The sequence below is a fragment of the Ptychodera flava genome, chromosome 20 (assembly GCF_041260155.1).
Source record: "Ptychodera flava strain L36383 chromosome 20, AS_Pfla_20210202, whole genome shotgun sequence".
Classification (NCBI taxonomy): Eukaryota; Metazoa; Hemichordata; class Enteropneusta; family Ptychoderidae; genus Ptychodera; species Ptychodera flava.
This window is the reverse complement of record NC_091947.1, coordinates 33,131,169-33,147,458: the sequence shown is the minus strand read 5'-3', so window position 1 is coordinate 33,147,458 and position 16,290 is coordinate 33,131,169. Positions and strand designations below refer to the sequence as shown.

At 36.1% G+C, this 16,290-nt stretch overlaps 1 protein-coding gene across 2 annotated transcripts in view; it reads left to right on the top strand.

Moving 5' to 3' along the window:
* LOC139120716 (atrial natriuretic peptide receptor 2-like) overlaps positions 1–16,290 on the top strand; it is a 57,803-nt gene that overhangs the window by 13,696 nt on the left and 27,817 nt on the right. For both annotated transcript variants that reach the window (XM_070685253.1, XM_070685252.1), the window contains exons 2-7: positions 9,174–9,402; positions 10,062–10,155; positions 12,592–12,727; positions 13,170–13,240; positions 13,679–13,835; positions 15,002–15,077. In XM_070685253.1, the coding sequence (XP_070541354.1) occupies positions 9,174–9,402; positions 10,062–10,155; positions 12,592–12,727; positions 13,170–13,240; positions 13,679–13,835; positions 15,002–15,077 (763 nt within the window). The remainder of the gene's footprint in view (positions 1–9,173; positions 9,403–10,061; positions 10,156–12,591; positions 12,728–13,169; positions 13,241–13,678; positions 13,836–15,001; positions 15,078–16,290) is intronic.

The following is a 16,290-nucleotide window of genomic DNA, read 5'->3' as shown; positions in this document are numbered from 1 at the left end:
GTGTATATCAACATGCTCGGGGAGTAGAACAAGGAATTATGGTTGACTTTCAAAACAAAAATGGTGAAAAAATAATCAAAAATAAGCATTATTGGCCCTTCAATTAATCGCTCAACAGTTTTGGAAACTGTTAACCGATAACTTGCTCCTTGCATGTATCAGCGTCAAAATGGTGCATACCACGTGACCGAAAATTAACGAATCACAAGATATAGCTAGGACGAGGTGTGTACAGTCAAACTCAGTTGTTCACCTCATAACAGTGCATGTGTGAACACTATGTTGGCGGTTTTACTGACTTGGATACTAATCTCCCTGACAAGTAGCGTTTCATATTAGAATATTTTATATAAGATACTTACAGCTCTAAAAGGAATTAAGAGGCTTCTCAATCTCACGTGTCTGTTCAACATATAATTCTATTTTTGGCGTGGGTACCAACACAAACTGGCGCGATTCTCATGGCCTCGTTATCGCCCCTGTGGACATGTTCCTCCACTTCGGATGAAGTATCGCTATTCTAATCCCACTAGCGCAAAAGCTGCGAATTAATATGATTCTATCAAAACTTCGAAAACTTAACACCACAACTAGTCGCGAGTGAAATACACACTTCGTCCAGGGTACAGTTCGAAGATAAATACACTCTAAAGATAGTGTTGAACACATATTAGAACACTTGATTCACTTTTTGAATGCAGTGACAGTGTTCAGAAAGAAAAGTAGAATGCAAGTGTTCAGATTTAGAACATAAAGTGTTTTATTTTTTAACGCCACAAAACATTCGCGGAACTCAACCCCTACACGCATTATCTTGATGGAAATCCGCGAAGTTCCAAGCAATATGCTGCCGTCTTTGCCTCTTGCGCATGCTCAGCTATAGCAGAACATTCTGGATTACCAATGAACACTTGTTTTAATAGTGGAAATGGGTCTCTCTGTAGCATCGTGTTAGAGTACAAACATTCTAAAATTGAACATAAAGGGTTCCAAAAAGCCTTTATCCTTACTGTTTTACTGAAATGAAACAGAATAAAGACAATTATGTCATTTTATTACAAACAATTAATAAACATAAAAGCTTTTTAGAAAGACCAACATGTTCACTTGATTGCAGTGAATGTTCACTCATACTCACATATGTACGTACAATTCTTAGAAATACTATACTAGTTCGTTTGAAATCAGAGGAGTTTACTGGAACAGAAAATAACGTGGAGATGTCTAGATATTTTTGACGTAAAAAATAATGTTGTCTTAATAAGAAACAAGCTCCAAAAACTGTTATAAATTGGTGTTAGAATGATGGTGGTCAATGGTTGACCACATCCATTCTATTTCTGAACACATGAGTTCAATATATGAACACATATACTACGTCTGATGTAATCAAACTGAACGCATGCAACACGTCCTAAGCGCCGAAAACTTTAGAGTGTGTCTTTGAAACGCCGAGTATAATCTCTTCGTCTAAAACGAGAGTTTGTTTATTCTCATAAATTCCCAGAATTCAGACTGATAACGTCCTTCGAAACTTGTTGAACTTTCCATTGATTACCAAATGATAGGGCGATTTACTGTTTGCCTGTCGACCTGAAGAGCAGCACGTACTGACAGTATATCGGAACATATACTGCATACCAATCATGGCTTCACGGAGGCTGGCCAATGGTATGCCGTAAACCTTATCACCGAGCAGGTGAAGCGTTGCGTTGTACATTCTCAACTACAGACACTGAACAAAGTATCGGAATACAAGCTAAATTAACTACAACCTTGATAAATTACGGGACGCTATTAACTTTAAATGAAACCCTTGTGTTGCCATAAACTGTCCAGATTGAGACGTGATGACATCTGTTCATTAATTAATCACATTAGTTCCATAATTGTTATTAGATTACAGTGAGCGGTCCGTCTGAATAAAACTATATTTCAGAAGAAATTATTTTGAAGTACTCGTAATACATTTTAAAGGGCCAGTATATAAATGCTAACTTTTGGTGATCTTTTCACCATTTTTGCTTTGAATGTGAACCGCAGTTCCTTGTTCTACTCCCCACAGCATTTTGATATACACAGTGTTCATGAGCTAGCCAACTCAGCCCGTTTGCGTGTAATCTGCATCGTTATTGTTGAAAAGTGACTTCTGGTCCGGGCTAGAATTCAAATATAAACAATAATAGTGCGTTTTACACATGTAGAGGCTAGCGACAAGTTAAATGTTGGGTGTTTCAACATCCTTTGGGGAGTAGAATAAGAAGTCGCAATGATGTTGTACAAAATAAAATAATAAAAAAAATCCACGAAAGTTAGCATTACTGGCCTTTTAAAATTATGACTCCGAAAATCGTTTGAAAGAGCCCCGCCATAATTTCGGAAGGCAAAAATACTCCGGCAAGGGACTGAACTATAATGATCGTCATTATGAAGTGCATTCTTCTAACGCTCATCATTAAATGATGAGCGTCAACTTAAGTCTCGATCACTACTGTAGTTCAGTCCCTTGGCGGAGTATTTTTGCCGTCGGAGATTTTTGGCCTGTGGGCGAAGGTCAAGAATCTCCGAATGCAAAAATACCGATGGACTGTCTACGATGACTGATCTAACAGCGACCATTCAGAGAATTCGACACCCAGGATTGGCAAATTAAGGACGCCTAGCACGTCAGAGTTATAATCCATCAGCACGAACATAAAGCAGATAACAGCAGCGATCAAAGAATGGCAAGCGTGCCTTGTAGGAATTTATGCCATGCAGGCTGACTATAAGCTGGAAACAATATAGGACATATTTACATGTAAGAAGCGGGCCGCCAGTGCGTTTAGTTGAAGTTTTAGTTTAATATCATTAAACTTAACTTTGCACCAATATCCCCGCTAAAACTATGGTAACGATGTTATTATACACGAGATAAGATAACTGTCGATAGATGATTAGCGAGATGATTAGCGATTTGCAGATTATCAGTATACTTTCAAATTTTAATGACGATGTTACTGTGAAGTAACAAAACTATATTAACGATTCCTTGAAAGGCCACACAATGTCTCTCAGTGTCAGGCCCGTGACTTTCAAGAGTATCTGCACTTCAACAGCGGACTTGAATTTCCTGGTTGCAATGAAATGTTTTATCATTCAATATTTGGGTTGGCCTTGAGCTTGAGAACTCTCAGGTCGCGATGGCTTGTCGATATGGTTGATGTCATCAATGCAGGGATATCCTTCGCTTTATATAACATCGTTCCGCAGTGTGAGAAAGGGTTGCGTAGAACGTCTTGTGTATAGAGCTACGTATGTCTCTCTGACCAGTCGCGGGGAGCGCGATGTCCGAGATGGATACTAGCTCTCAGTACATGCACATGTGTTTCTGCAGTTATTCGAGACGTCCACACTAAGATTTTGTCAGGCAGCCTAGAAGAAGACACAGATCTGCACACTAAATTTAGACACCGCAGTCCCTCAATCACAAGTGGGGTTGAAACAGATGTATGGTCCACGATGTGATAAACAGAGATACGAAACGTGAGATGTCAACGATCAGACTCTGTAGTTTACATATCCTTCAGATTCACTATGTTCACATACTTGTATCCAGGTTCTCAACTTTTCGCACCCTTTGTAAATGTCAGCGATCCCCGTAGAGAAGTAATCTTCTATATAGAACTGAAAAATTATTTATCTTTAAACTTTTCTGTATGTTCAGGTCACGCGTTTGTTCAAATAATTACCAATTAAATTGTAAATTACAACGTGTATATATAGACTATGATTCAGATATAAAAATAAGGTCTTTAACCGATGGAATATTTCAGTTGTGGTAGATGTCCGACTTTAAGGTGAAATGTATCTCGGTGTAATAGCGACTTTGCAAGAATTACGTTCCAAAATTGAGCAAGGCCACAAAATATCACCGTAAGTGTATAAAGAACAAATGTTCCAAAATACACGTTTAATATGAAAAGGTAAATTAATATTTCACAGTTGACTGGGATTTGTAAAGGTAATTCTAGGTGATTTATAAGCATATAAAATGATGGCTATGCTTTTGCGGTATTTAGGTAGTTTTTTATTCTACCTACGACCTTTTGAAATGAAGTCGTCACGAGATTCACCAATCACGTCACAGGATACCCGGCAGAATTTTAGACGACATTCGTCCTTGCAAGCGTGATTTTTGATGTCCGCATTTTCTCCTGTTTTGCCAGTGCAAAGGTTTCTGACAGACGGGTTTAAAGAGACTACATCGGAGAAGGCACTTACTGGCGAGACATCAGAATACATGTTGTGGAGTGGGTTCAGATCATTGGGATCAGTCCTTGGTTTAGTTTTGATATATTTCTGTAATTTTAGGGTTCTTGTTTCTCCCCATTATGTCGACTCAATAATTATAGTACAGCTTGTAATACAGCCATATCACTCCGTTTTTCCTATCGTGTCGTGTACGGTATGACGTAGTTTGGGTTTCGATTTGTCATAGCTCCGTTGAATGTCAATTGTGATATATTTTCCACCTCAAAAATTCCTTCCTTTCTGTAAAAGAGAAAGATTCTTGCTCAACTTTTCAATGCAGGCTTGATGTGTGTGATCTCCGCCATGAAGCTTATTATTGACAACTGAATTCTTGTGCGAAATACAATCCACTTTATGTGATATTGTAAACAATAACATTGTATTTTGTACATTATGCATTGTCTTTATAACACAGCCATTACAATGTATTTAAACAAGCCTTTGTCAGATGAATAAAAATGATCGAAGAAACATCTCAAGCTTCAGAGTCTGCGCAGCTTTACTTTTAATAGATAAATATATCATTAACCTTTAGCTATATGGCCCATATCATTTCTCCTTAATACCATAAATAAGCTATATTTGATATAAACACCACACATTTTAACGGCGATTGTTGTATGAAGCCAATTGCTGGCGACATGTATGGCACAAAAGTTGAACAGTGTGGGGCGGTTCGGTCCTTCGAAAGATCAAAAATGATGTAAAATAATGAGATGAAAATGCAAAGCCGTGTACGGTGAACCGACATACATTGAAAACGCTAACGACTATATATTTAATACTGAAGCAATCGGCGATGGTGCGCAGGCGTATTAATTCCCACGTTTGTTTGGTCCATCTAACCAGACTGATCTATAACTAATTGTAAAGTTTATGGCTGTACAGCTATGACAGTTTTACAACATGGTGAAGCCTCGTGTACTTGTTACCACTCACGCAGTTTAAGTCGTCTCGTGAATATAATTGTCTAATAATGTAATCCATGATTATTTATAGAACCAACGTAGTTTTTCTGTAAAACATCCAAATTGAAAAACTGTCTCAGTAGACTAATTGTTTGGATGTTGGTACAATTAGGCGATAGTTAATTTCCTGAGGATAGCCTAAGGGATTTATTTGATACGTTCTACAATTATCGTCTTCAAATGGCAATGTGACTTGAAACATGGCAACATGTTACTAATTGACGGCTGGCGCGAAGTGTACTTCCCCAGCGGCCAGCAGTAACGTCTCTACTGATATGAAATTACTCGTATGACATATTGCGGAGGTATATCCCTATTTGTTGAAATAACGCAAGAATTTAACTGATGCTTAAGTTCTGATGTAATAAATGGGTACGCACATCTACAAAACGACGGCTGCAGTGCAAACCCAACTTACAAAGATATTATTTTTTTATTTGACGTCACCATTCTCGATCGTAAACTTACGCTTAAAATTTATGCTTTTAGCCCTTTGGAATACCGCGATATCCCAGCGTTTAAACGTACAACATATTTGAGAACACTATCTTTAATGTGTTCGATTAGGGTTGCAATCAATAAATAACAATTTTTCTGCCAAAGTATCAGGGGAAAACTCATTGCAAAGGTAGGTATCTCTTATTGTAAAGTAAGTAGGCCTAGCGCACAAGACGTCGCATTTCCCTCGAATCTGCATTTTTGAGCTGAGTAGCAACCAAACAATTCTGCTCTAGTATTCAGACTATGACGAAAAGTGTTATATTGTGGCAATACGAGTTTTCCCTTTCTGTTTGATGTATGCTTGAGCTCAGGTCCCACCATTGCGAATATGAAAAACATGCAAATTTCGGTCCTGACTAGACGAATAAATGCAACTCTGTTAATTGCGGGTTTAAGTTAGCGAAGACTTCCACAGGGATTGACTTATGCACCAATTACCACCATCATACTGCTTGGCTTTGGTCGCAATGTCGGAATCTAGGGTTTAGCGGATGACATACATCCCCCTAGCAACCCGCAATGCACTCCATGCCGACTGGATATATCGGATTACCGCACACACGGGCCCACCCATAATCACTTCTTCACGGTTTGTGGCCCAGCCAACAATTTTACATATGTCATCTCTTGCATAAGCCTTCGTCAAAGGCAAATAGTTATTTTTTTCAACGTAATGAAAGTGATTCGAAGGAGAATGAAGCGCATTTTATTGCTTTAATTCAAGTTTCAAGTTTGCTGAACGATGAGGCATTCGGCAATAATGTGTATCCATAATGCATTGTGACCCTCCATATGATTTTAGTATTAAGTCACTTTCTATTGGACGAACCGGTAAGCGCGGGAAAATGGTTTATAACAGCTATTATGAAAAATATAAGAGCTCCCCAATTTCGTTTACGGAGGCAAAGCACTCGGAAATGTAAAATTTCCGCTGGACGGTAGGCTTTCGTCAAACTAAAATGTTCACTTGTTTAGTGGTACTTTAACACACAGGCGCTCGTGGGTTGGGTAGTCTGCTAGATCGATCGATTTTCTGCTCGATCTATCGATCCCGTACTCTATCTGCCCGCCATTGCAACCGAAGGTTGACCACGGGCGCCTGTGCTGTGACAGCTGTACAGTGATGTATTATCTGATCATATTGCTAATCATCTACGTAAGCTATCAAGTTGCTTAATAAGTACCTGCTAATGGACTAATCTGAAGATACCACGCCGTTAGCCAATAAAACAGCCATTGTAAGTAGATTGGTCAATTAGCAGGTGTTTATTACAATTTGAGAGCGTGCAATAGTGGATGACAATAGCAAATGCTGATAGCAAGGCGTTAGGCTGACTAAACATAAATACTGGACACAGTAGGGTAAACTTTTCTTTACTTGGATGTACTGGTAAAAAGGGAACATTTTATATACGGAAGTCTATCGTGACATTTTGAAGCTCCCAGTGTTTACACATGAAGTGGCGAAGGTTTTGTCGCCTCTTATAGTACCAGGCGACGTTATTCTTTTCACTTGTAATTCTCGACATCAAATGTGCGCCCCTTTTTTCATTTTTTGAAATAAAAGCAAAACAAGATAGCGAACCTGGAATCACTTTATTCTTAACTCAGAGTACTTATCGTCAACAAGTACACATACAACATGATGGTCTAAATGTACTCTCCTCTTTTCTACGTAGGGCAGTTGAACTTTAAGGTGTAGTGGGTTGTATAATTCAGAACATTTTCGATCGGTTTCGAACTCACAACGTACGGCACCACAAATGACCATCTAGTATATCATGTTGTTGTTTGTGGGTGGCTTTGTACCATCTGCCACCTGATGGTTTTAAGACATTTCAGTTCACGTCTGTAGATGTTTCAAGACCACACTCATGCTTTACAGCTGGTATTTTACATCAACTGAGGTCACTGGATGGATACTCATTGTATGTCCTTTGGATGATTTTATTATGAAAAATAAGTAAGTCTCCCCATGATGTCTAGTTCAGTCCGTAATGTGCATGGCCCTCATGTAAAACTGTGAATCAGAGTGACCCGGGTATGTAACACAGTGATCAGACAAGTGCTCTATTCATGGCAATTGAAAATAAATCCAAGCACAGTTTGAGCCATCATGTACCTATTGTTAGGCTTGTTGTAGTGATATATCTAAACTTTGTGTTATTGAAATATTTTTTACTCTATATTCTATTTTTTGAACAAACTTTAATATACGTTACAAAGTTGAAGCAAGCTTTCCATCCGTTTTCAAATATTTGGTAACCTTTACGATTGAAGACTGAGATTGAAGACTTTATTAGTAGAGAAAATTATGAATTTTATTGAGTTCAAAATATTCTTTGCTCCATTGATTATTTCAGTAACTGTTTTCAGTTAACAAGTTTAAAAATGGTGGATTTTGTTACTGTTTCTTTCAAGAAAAAGCATTAGAACTTTATAGAGAACAAAAACTTCATCAATAATCTACTGTCGAATTGTTTGAATTGACACCACCTGTAATTTTGAGAGTTGTTTTTTCCTATATACAGTAATCCTGCCTTATTTTCTCCAAATCATCTGTTGACACAGTCCTCATTTAAACAATGATCAAAAAGTTAATGCATCAGTAAATTTGAACTTTTGAAACAATAACGCTTTTGTTGAATGGATGGTTCTGTAGTTGACGGAGAATTCTTTATTTGAAGAGTGTGAAGTTTTGAAGAGATATCTATACTGTGATTTACTGACTTTCAAAAGTTGAATGTTTATTGATCAGCCCTGTCCTTCCTATCAACATCCTACATGTTTGCTCATCTTTGATTTATATGTGAACTTGTGAATTATCAAAACATACCGTAAAAATTCCAATGGTCACTTAGCTGAATTCTGTGTGTAAATCACAGACTGTTTGTCACATCAGGCCTTGCGTTTGGTTGAACCCACATCAGAGTCCTTCAGAAAGGACAGAAGTTGGATAGGTTACAAGATCGTAACTTGGCTGCCCTGATACTAAAAGTGAAATTTGGAAATAGAAGTCTGCCAATCCCTGTAGCTATTTTTTTTAAAGTTGTAAGTATTCACATTGAGGTAAATCTGATGATCTGACAACCTTTTAGCCTCACATCCCTACGAGCCCCTCCTGATGTCCGACTGAAAACGATAGAATCTGTTATTTGTTGTGACAGGGTTACTATATTTATCCAGTATTCATGTAGTTGTAGTGGTTTACTGTACAAAATCCCACTGACATCACGTTTTTGGTTCAAGCATAGAGGTCATATCTTTAGCTACTGGGGGTAGCTCTTCTAAGTTATATTCATGCTTCAAGTCAAAAAAGGGTAATTCCTTACCCTAAACTTCTTTATTGCTGATAACCAAATAGAACGGCACAATTGAAGCATTACACTTAGAGTAATTTCCTTTTCACAGTAATCTTCACAATTGTTGGAACAGTTGTCGTACTGGATGACAATGAACAAATGCTAATGTATGCAGCCTACAGGCAAGGAATGACCAACGGTGATTTTGTTTTCATCAATTTTGAACTTTACAATGACCGACCAAGGACAGAGTACTGGATTCCGACTTCACCAATGCTTACAGATAAAGGTGACGAATTATTAGAAGCATATGCCGCAATGTTACATGTCACCTTTGAGTGAGTACATTTCAATATCTTTCTGAATTCCTGGACAATATCAACAATTTTTTGTTAAGTAACTAATTTGCAACGTTTTTGAAAATTGGATGAAAATGAAATTTTATAAATTATCAGATTGGAGTTTAAATTTACATGTAGTGACACTTTTCATTCAGAGGAAACTTTGATATCTTTGGCATCAAAGTCAGGATGTTCTGTGTAAGTTCATCAGTTTTTATCATAACTTTGTATATTTCAAGTCATTGCAAGATGTTGTTGCCTATACAGCCAGCAGTATAGCAAACTAGAGTGTGAAGTTCGATGAATCATGTCATTAATTTATAATATAATTAATATAAAAATAATTATTTTGTATATTGATACACTTAGTACATCGACTTTGACACAGATTATCAATTGAAGAGCACCAAAGTAGTATATCCTTTTTAAAAAAAGTATATTTTATAAAATTTATTTTTTCGAAAGGTGTTTTAAACCGTTCAACTGTGAGGTACAACCAGTAAGCCAAATATTAGGATAGAAACTGTTAGCATTGCAATCTTACTGTATATTGTAGTACCTTCAACACACCAAAAAGTTAGTGTTTTGACTCCAAAATAATTTGTTTTTCAATAAGAAACTTATGTCTTTGATTGCTTGTGGTGTTCACATTTCAGTTTACCCTGGAGAGACGGCTATGGAGCCTTTATGAATCAGATCATCCCTAGAATGGCAGAACCACCATTCTATTTGAATGTCACTGAATATGAGGTAATGCAGCTAATGTTTTAATGTTAGAGCATGACTATGGTTTTAAGTGACAATAGCTGTAACTTTTATAATATTGTTGTTATTTTTGTTTTATGAAACAAGTACCTTTTTCTATTTTTATCTAAAAGCATGTTGAGATACAAAGTACTTGCTTTGCAAAAACAACTCATTGCTTACAATACTATATATCGACCAATAACTTTTGGCCTGGAATAGAATTGAGTTTCCAACAATGACAATATACATTATACATAGAGACTGTTGACAAATTGAAAATGACTAGTTTGGGAAGAGAGTATGAGACTATTACATATTATATATATATATATATATATATATATATATATATATATATAATATATATATATATATATATATATATATATATATATATATATATATTATAATATATATATATATATATATATTATATAATTATATATACAACACAACCTTTCCATAAAAGAATGAATGGCCATTTTCTAATATCAAAACAAATCGTAAGGACAGGTCTCCTTATGTAGTGCCTCATTTTAGGCTGCCTGGTCACTCATTGTCAGATAATGCTTTGACAGCCGTAATCCTCTGCCGATTACCAGATCCTAACACACAACTTATGAAACAGCTAGAAAGTTTATGGATTAACAAAGCGGAAACGATGTATCCTCAGGGTTTGAATGATTACGAGCCTACGGGAATTCAAAATTAGTTGCTTTCGTGCTATTGGTCTCCTTTTGGGTCACGTGAATATTCCCGCATTGTCTGATCTGGACATGCGCACATTGTTTTTGTTTTAGTAAATAGAGCCTGATGAAGGTGTGCTAGCCACATCGAAACGTTGCTCATCAAAATTTACTCTTGGGATTGGAAGTAAGGTCAATCTTAGAACAACCTGCCGTTCTACAGATCTTTTCGTATATAATATATATATTATATATATATATAATACACAGAAAACAAATAGACTTAAAAATTATAAATGGAGCTGCAATTTTGGGATGGACAATCAGATGTTAGAAGTTGAAAATTATCAATTTTTACTGATACAAATCAGTGGTGTAAAGGATGCAAGGGTAGTGAAATAGTTATGCTATTTATTGTCTTTGAAAATAATCAGATTATTGGATGTATTGGATATATTGGATATGCTAGTACAAAGCTATGTTTCTTTACTGATACTGGAAGTTCAAGTATGGTCAATAAACTATCTCACAAGAGTGAAAGCTTTTAAATCTGACAATTCAGTGTAGATCATTTCCAACTTTTCATAGTGTTGGTCTGTAAAATACGACAGAGCAAAGACTGGAAAGATTTGTCTTCATTTCTTTGTCTTCAAATGACGACTGTACTAACTCATTCTATTCATGCAGTCGGCGAGTGACTTACATTTTTCTGTAATCTGGCGTGCTGATTTTCTAGTACAGTCTGTCACATGTATCATTGAAAGCATCTGAGAAAAATTCAGCTCAGATTCTACATCTGTCAGTTGGTATTGACGGAATTAAATGAATGATACTTCAGAGTCTTCAAAGTGGCAGATACCACTGAACCACCAGAACCAAAGGAACTATGTATTCTTTGAGAATGATAAATGTTATACTTTCAAATATTTCGTGATGGTTTTTATTAGCTCATGTTTGGTTTTATATATAAATACCAAAAAGAGCTTATATGATGAGTCTGAGTGGCGTCTGTATGTCTGTATATTTGTGGGTATGTATGTGCGGATGTATGTCCGTCACACACAAAGGCTCCCATACCGCCAAAGCTACCGTCTCAGTATTTGGTGTACAGGTAGATGTAGGGGTTGAGATGTGAATTTGTTCAAATGAACACATCAGTGTCAAAAATGTGCAAATGAGGTAAGAAAAAGGGAAATACTGCAAGTGTGCAGGAGTGGTGGCAGTGAACTGAATCAGCTCACACATCTGAATAAGAGGATTTTGACCTTTAACCTATTTGTATGCAGGGTACCTATTATGTTTGGGAGTGGTAGCAGTAACTGAAACAGCTAATTGGTCATTTCCTGTCATTGTTTATGAACTGTGACATATTAACAGATCTGCTGAAACCATGGATGTCTATTTTTGTACATCCATGGTTGAAAGATTCTCTGCTATGCATGTTGCTAAAGTTGACCTTCAGTACCTAAAGTTTCAGACCTTATTTACTTTTGTCATTCTTAATTTCTGGTTTAAATATTTCTTGTTGTTTTTCTGGTTGTACTGTGCAGAAATTGTCATAACATCAACGTATGATTTTCCTGCACTGAACAGATAGAAATAACACTTATTGAAAAGTTGATCTTTAGGATGTACCAATTCTGATCAAATTTGAGCGACACCGTATAATTGCGTTATTATTTCTACTTTTTTAGAATCTTTAACTGATATGCTGTGATGAAGTAAAATAATAATTATTAATATCATTTAACAGGCCAGTGTAATGGCAGGCTATCTGTATGACGCCATGCTGTTATATGCATATGCTTTGAACAGAACCATGGAATATGGTCAGTCACTTGACAGCCCGAATGATATTGCTGAAAACATGAGAGACTTTGAATTTCAAGGTATTGTAACCGATATTTATTTTTATTTACATCCTGTGAATTGACGACCATTTTGTTCCACAAAGATTTCTAAAATAATTTATTTCTTCTAAGTTAATGTAATACCCATAATATACAGGTTAAGTTTGTATGACTTGTAAATATAATAACCTAACCCTAACTGACTTTTTACCGTGCTGATCTTGACCTTGACTGACCGCAACATTTCTTAACCTCTACTGGCCTCCCATTGATTTTAGTTGATTCTGACTGATGACCAACCATGTTGAGGTCAACAGAGGTTGAGGTTAGACAAGGTCAAGATCAGCCTGGTCAAGGTTTTGAAATGGTTTCAAGAAGAAACACCATGCTAGTTTCTCTCTGAGAATTAAATACTAATGATACTAATGATAAAGAAATGATACTGAATGACAGATTTTCATTTTGTAAACCACACGTCTAGGTGCAACAGGCAGAGTTGTCATGGATGATGAAGGTGACAGGAGATCTCTCTTTGTCTTGAGAGATCTGAAGGCAAGTATAATACAATGAAACTGACATAAATTGACATATCAAAACCCATTTTTCATTTTTCTTATTCCACAAAGAAGGCACTCTGAAGGAGTTCTTTTAGACTCTTTAGTCATGATATCTTGAAATATGAAGATTACAGCACTTGGTTGAATTGATTAATCTGTGTCTGCCATCTTTCACATCACAAGATATCAAGAGAAAGTTTGCAATAATTATTTCTTATTTCATATGTGCATGTAGGCCTAATGTGACAATTGCATGACTACAGTTCGAATTTGTAATCTTTTACTGTCCTGTATATAGTGGCTCCTGATTATCAGTGAGGCTGTTACAGACTTTAATACTGTGGGGCTGTTACAGACTTAAATGCTCGGGGATATGGATGTAATGTTTTAATAAAATCCCACAATGCACTGTGTTCTTCTTGTTTTCCTGCAGGTGAATCCCAATAATAGGTCGGTGTTTTCTATCGTTGCTTATCTGGATGGCTCTAATTACACCTTTGAGATGATGGAAAACACAGAAATTGATTGGCCAGGGAGCCAAATACCAAGAGATACTCCAAGATGTGGTTTCCATGGTGAACACTGCTGGGGTAGGTAACTCATTATCAACTATATTAATGAAATATTTATTGTATATATTGGTATTCTGTTTAGAATGTACTTTCAATTTACATCTGTTTTTGCAAAACTTTGCAGTCTGTACGGATAGTCATTGACATAACGTTAGAAGTACTGTAGGATTCAAAATGTCAATCTTTAACAGATCTCTCATCATTGAAATCTGAAGTTTGATAGTACAAAAGCAAATGTTAACATGAATTCAAATTGAGGAAATGTCTATTTGAAGTACAATTTGACCTGTCATTGTCAATCCTGAGCATAGATTATTTCAAGGGGCATGGCATCCTTGCATTAGACTATTTGGTCAGATAAACATGCAGGAAAATTTAAAATTTGTGATTTTTAAGCGTTTGTTCACTGTACATATTTTGTTGCTGTGAATAGCTAAGTATTGAGTTTTTTGCTAAAATTTGCATGTCGGGATTCAGTACACTATCACTGTGTACAGAAATTTCCATCGTCCAGTAGATAACAGTCATACGGAATATATCATAAACAAGTAACGCTACAGTAACCATTTTTACATGTATGAAATGAGGAATCTGTAAGATAAGGTTTACAAATCTGTGAAAGACTTTTGGTGTATACTACGTAAACAAAGTTTTAATAGGTGAAAACAGTGTATTGGTAATACCCACACACAAATATTACATTTATTGACTGTGAACAGTATGCTACCAGTAATGATAGCTGAAAAAAGTCTGGCCATCATGCCATGAAAATTGATATTGCTTTTTGACAATAAGGGTTGTGGATGATCTCTATTTAATTCACTTGACCAAGACACTTTACCAGTATCTGCACATGTTGACTTTAATCCTAGGTTTACATTCGGGCCAAGGGCCCCTCTAGGCCTGACCTAAGATTGTGATATGAACCTAAACCCCTCAGACCCGACATAAAATAGGCTGGCCTAGGGCTGACATATTGCATTAAGTGTTTTTTTTTCAAATCCAAGGCTGACTCAGAGGCAACCTTAACTTTGTGGTTTGAATGAATGTAGTATAAATCATATTCATAGGATGTCAAACAAGAGTGCAGAAAGGTACGATGTGTTACCACAAAATTTTCCTGAGCTTTTTTTGTTCAGAATGCAGCAATTTCATCACTGAATATTTCCTTTTCATTTTTACAGGTATCGGTCAGATTATAGCATTAGCTGTTGGCATTGTTGCTGCTGTCATAGCGATGATCATTGCGGCCATGTTTGCGTATGTATAAGCATTACAATTTTATGGTCAGAAATCTGTCCTTAGATTTATTTAGATAGAATGGAATGAAATAAAGGAGTGAGATTGTTATAGCAAAAACTTCAAATACTTGACAAACAGAAATATATCATCAAAATGAACGTTTATCAGTTTTACCATACAATTACCCAGCATTCTCTGTCTCTGTTCAAAGATCAGCAAAACTCGGCCAAAGAATTGACCAGAATGCTAATAAATTAGACTCCCATGCTTTTTTTTTCAGTAAACTTGTTCATAAATTAAATCATTGAAATGACACAATGATTTAGGGTCTTGACTTTTTCCCTGCATATGATGCATTTTAACACTTGGATTTATAGCTTCTCCATTTACATATGGGATCTGATGTCACAGTACTGTGCCTGCCTGTCTTTGCATGTGTGTGTCTATCACTGCAATCCAAAGAATGGCCAGTCAGACTCAATTAAGATATATTGTAGTAAGATTCTTGTTGATAAAATCCAAAAGTCATTAGTTCATACATGGGGCTTACATAAGTGTCTCATTTGCATAGTGAAGATTGTTTTGATTGAACCAAAACATTGGTCTTTTACGAGAAAGTAACGCAAACTGGCAGGTTATAGGTATGCATCTGTAAAGATTACCTGTATGGTTACAACTTTGTTTAATGGGGCAATTTAAAGAAATATCTCTATACACCTGGTGAGATTTAGTATACTATTTGTTGTAAAATTAGTTATGAACTTCATTATCATATAAATGTCTGTCAAAATAGTACCAGACCCGATTAAATTGATCAATATAATCGGTAGATTTGAGATTCAGATCCCTTGATGCAAACATAAAATAAAACACCTGCAGTGTAAATGACACAAACATTTCTTTGGTAGCTATGCTCTTCCAATTCATATCTACTTGAAAGTTTTAAGTCTTATTAAGTCACGTCATGTTATCTTTTGAAGATGTTTATACTTCACTTGCAACCAATCAAAACAAAAGAAAGTCAAACAGAAACCTTATAAAAACTTTTTGTCTAAATAAAACAAATCAATATGCATGGTAATTATAGAGTAACAGGCATATTGGTCTGTTATTTCAAAAAAAATATCAAATATTACACTGGCTAGATTTTACTCGCAACATTTCCACTGTATTATTTCAAAAATGTTGCTTCGAGTGGCGTATTGGTAATATTTGCACATGTTCAGGGTTA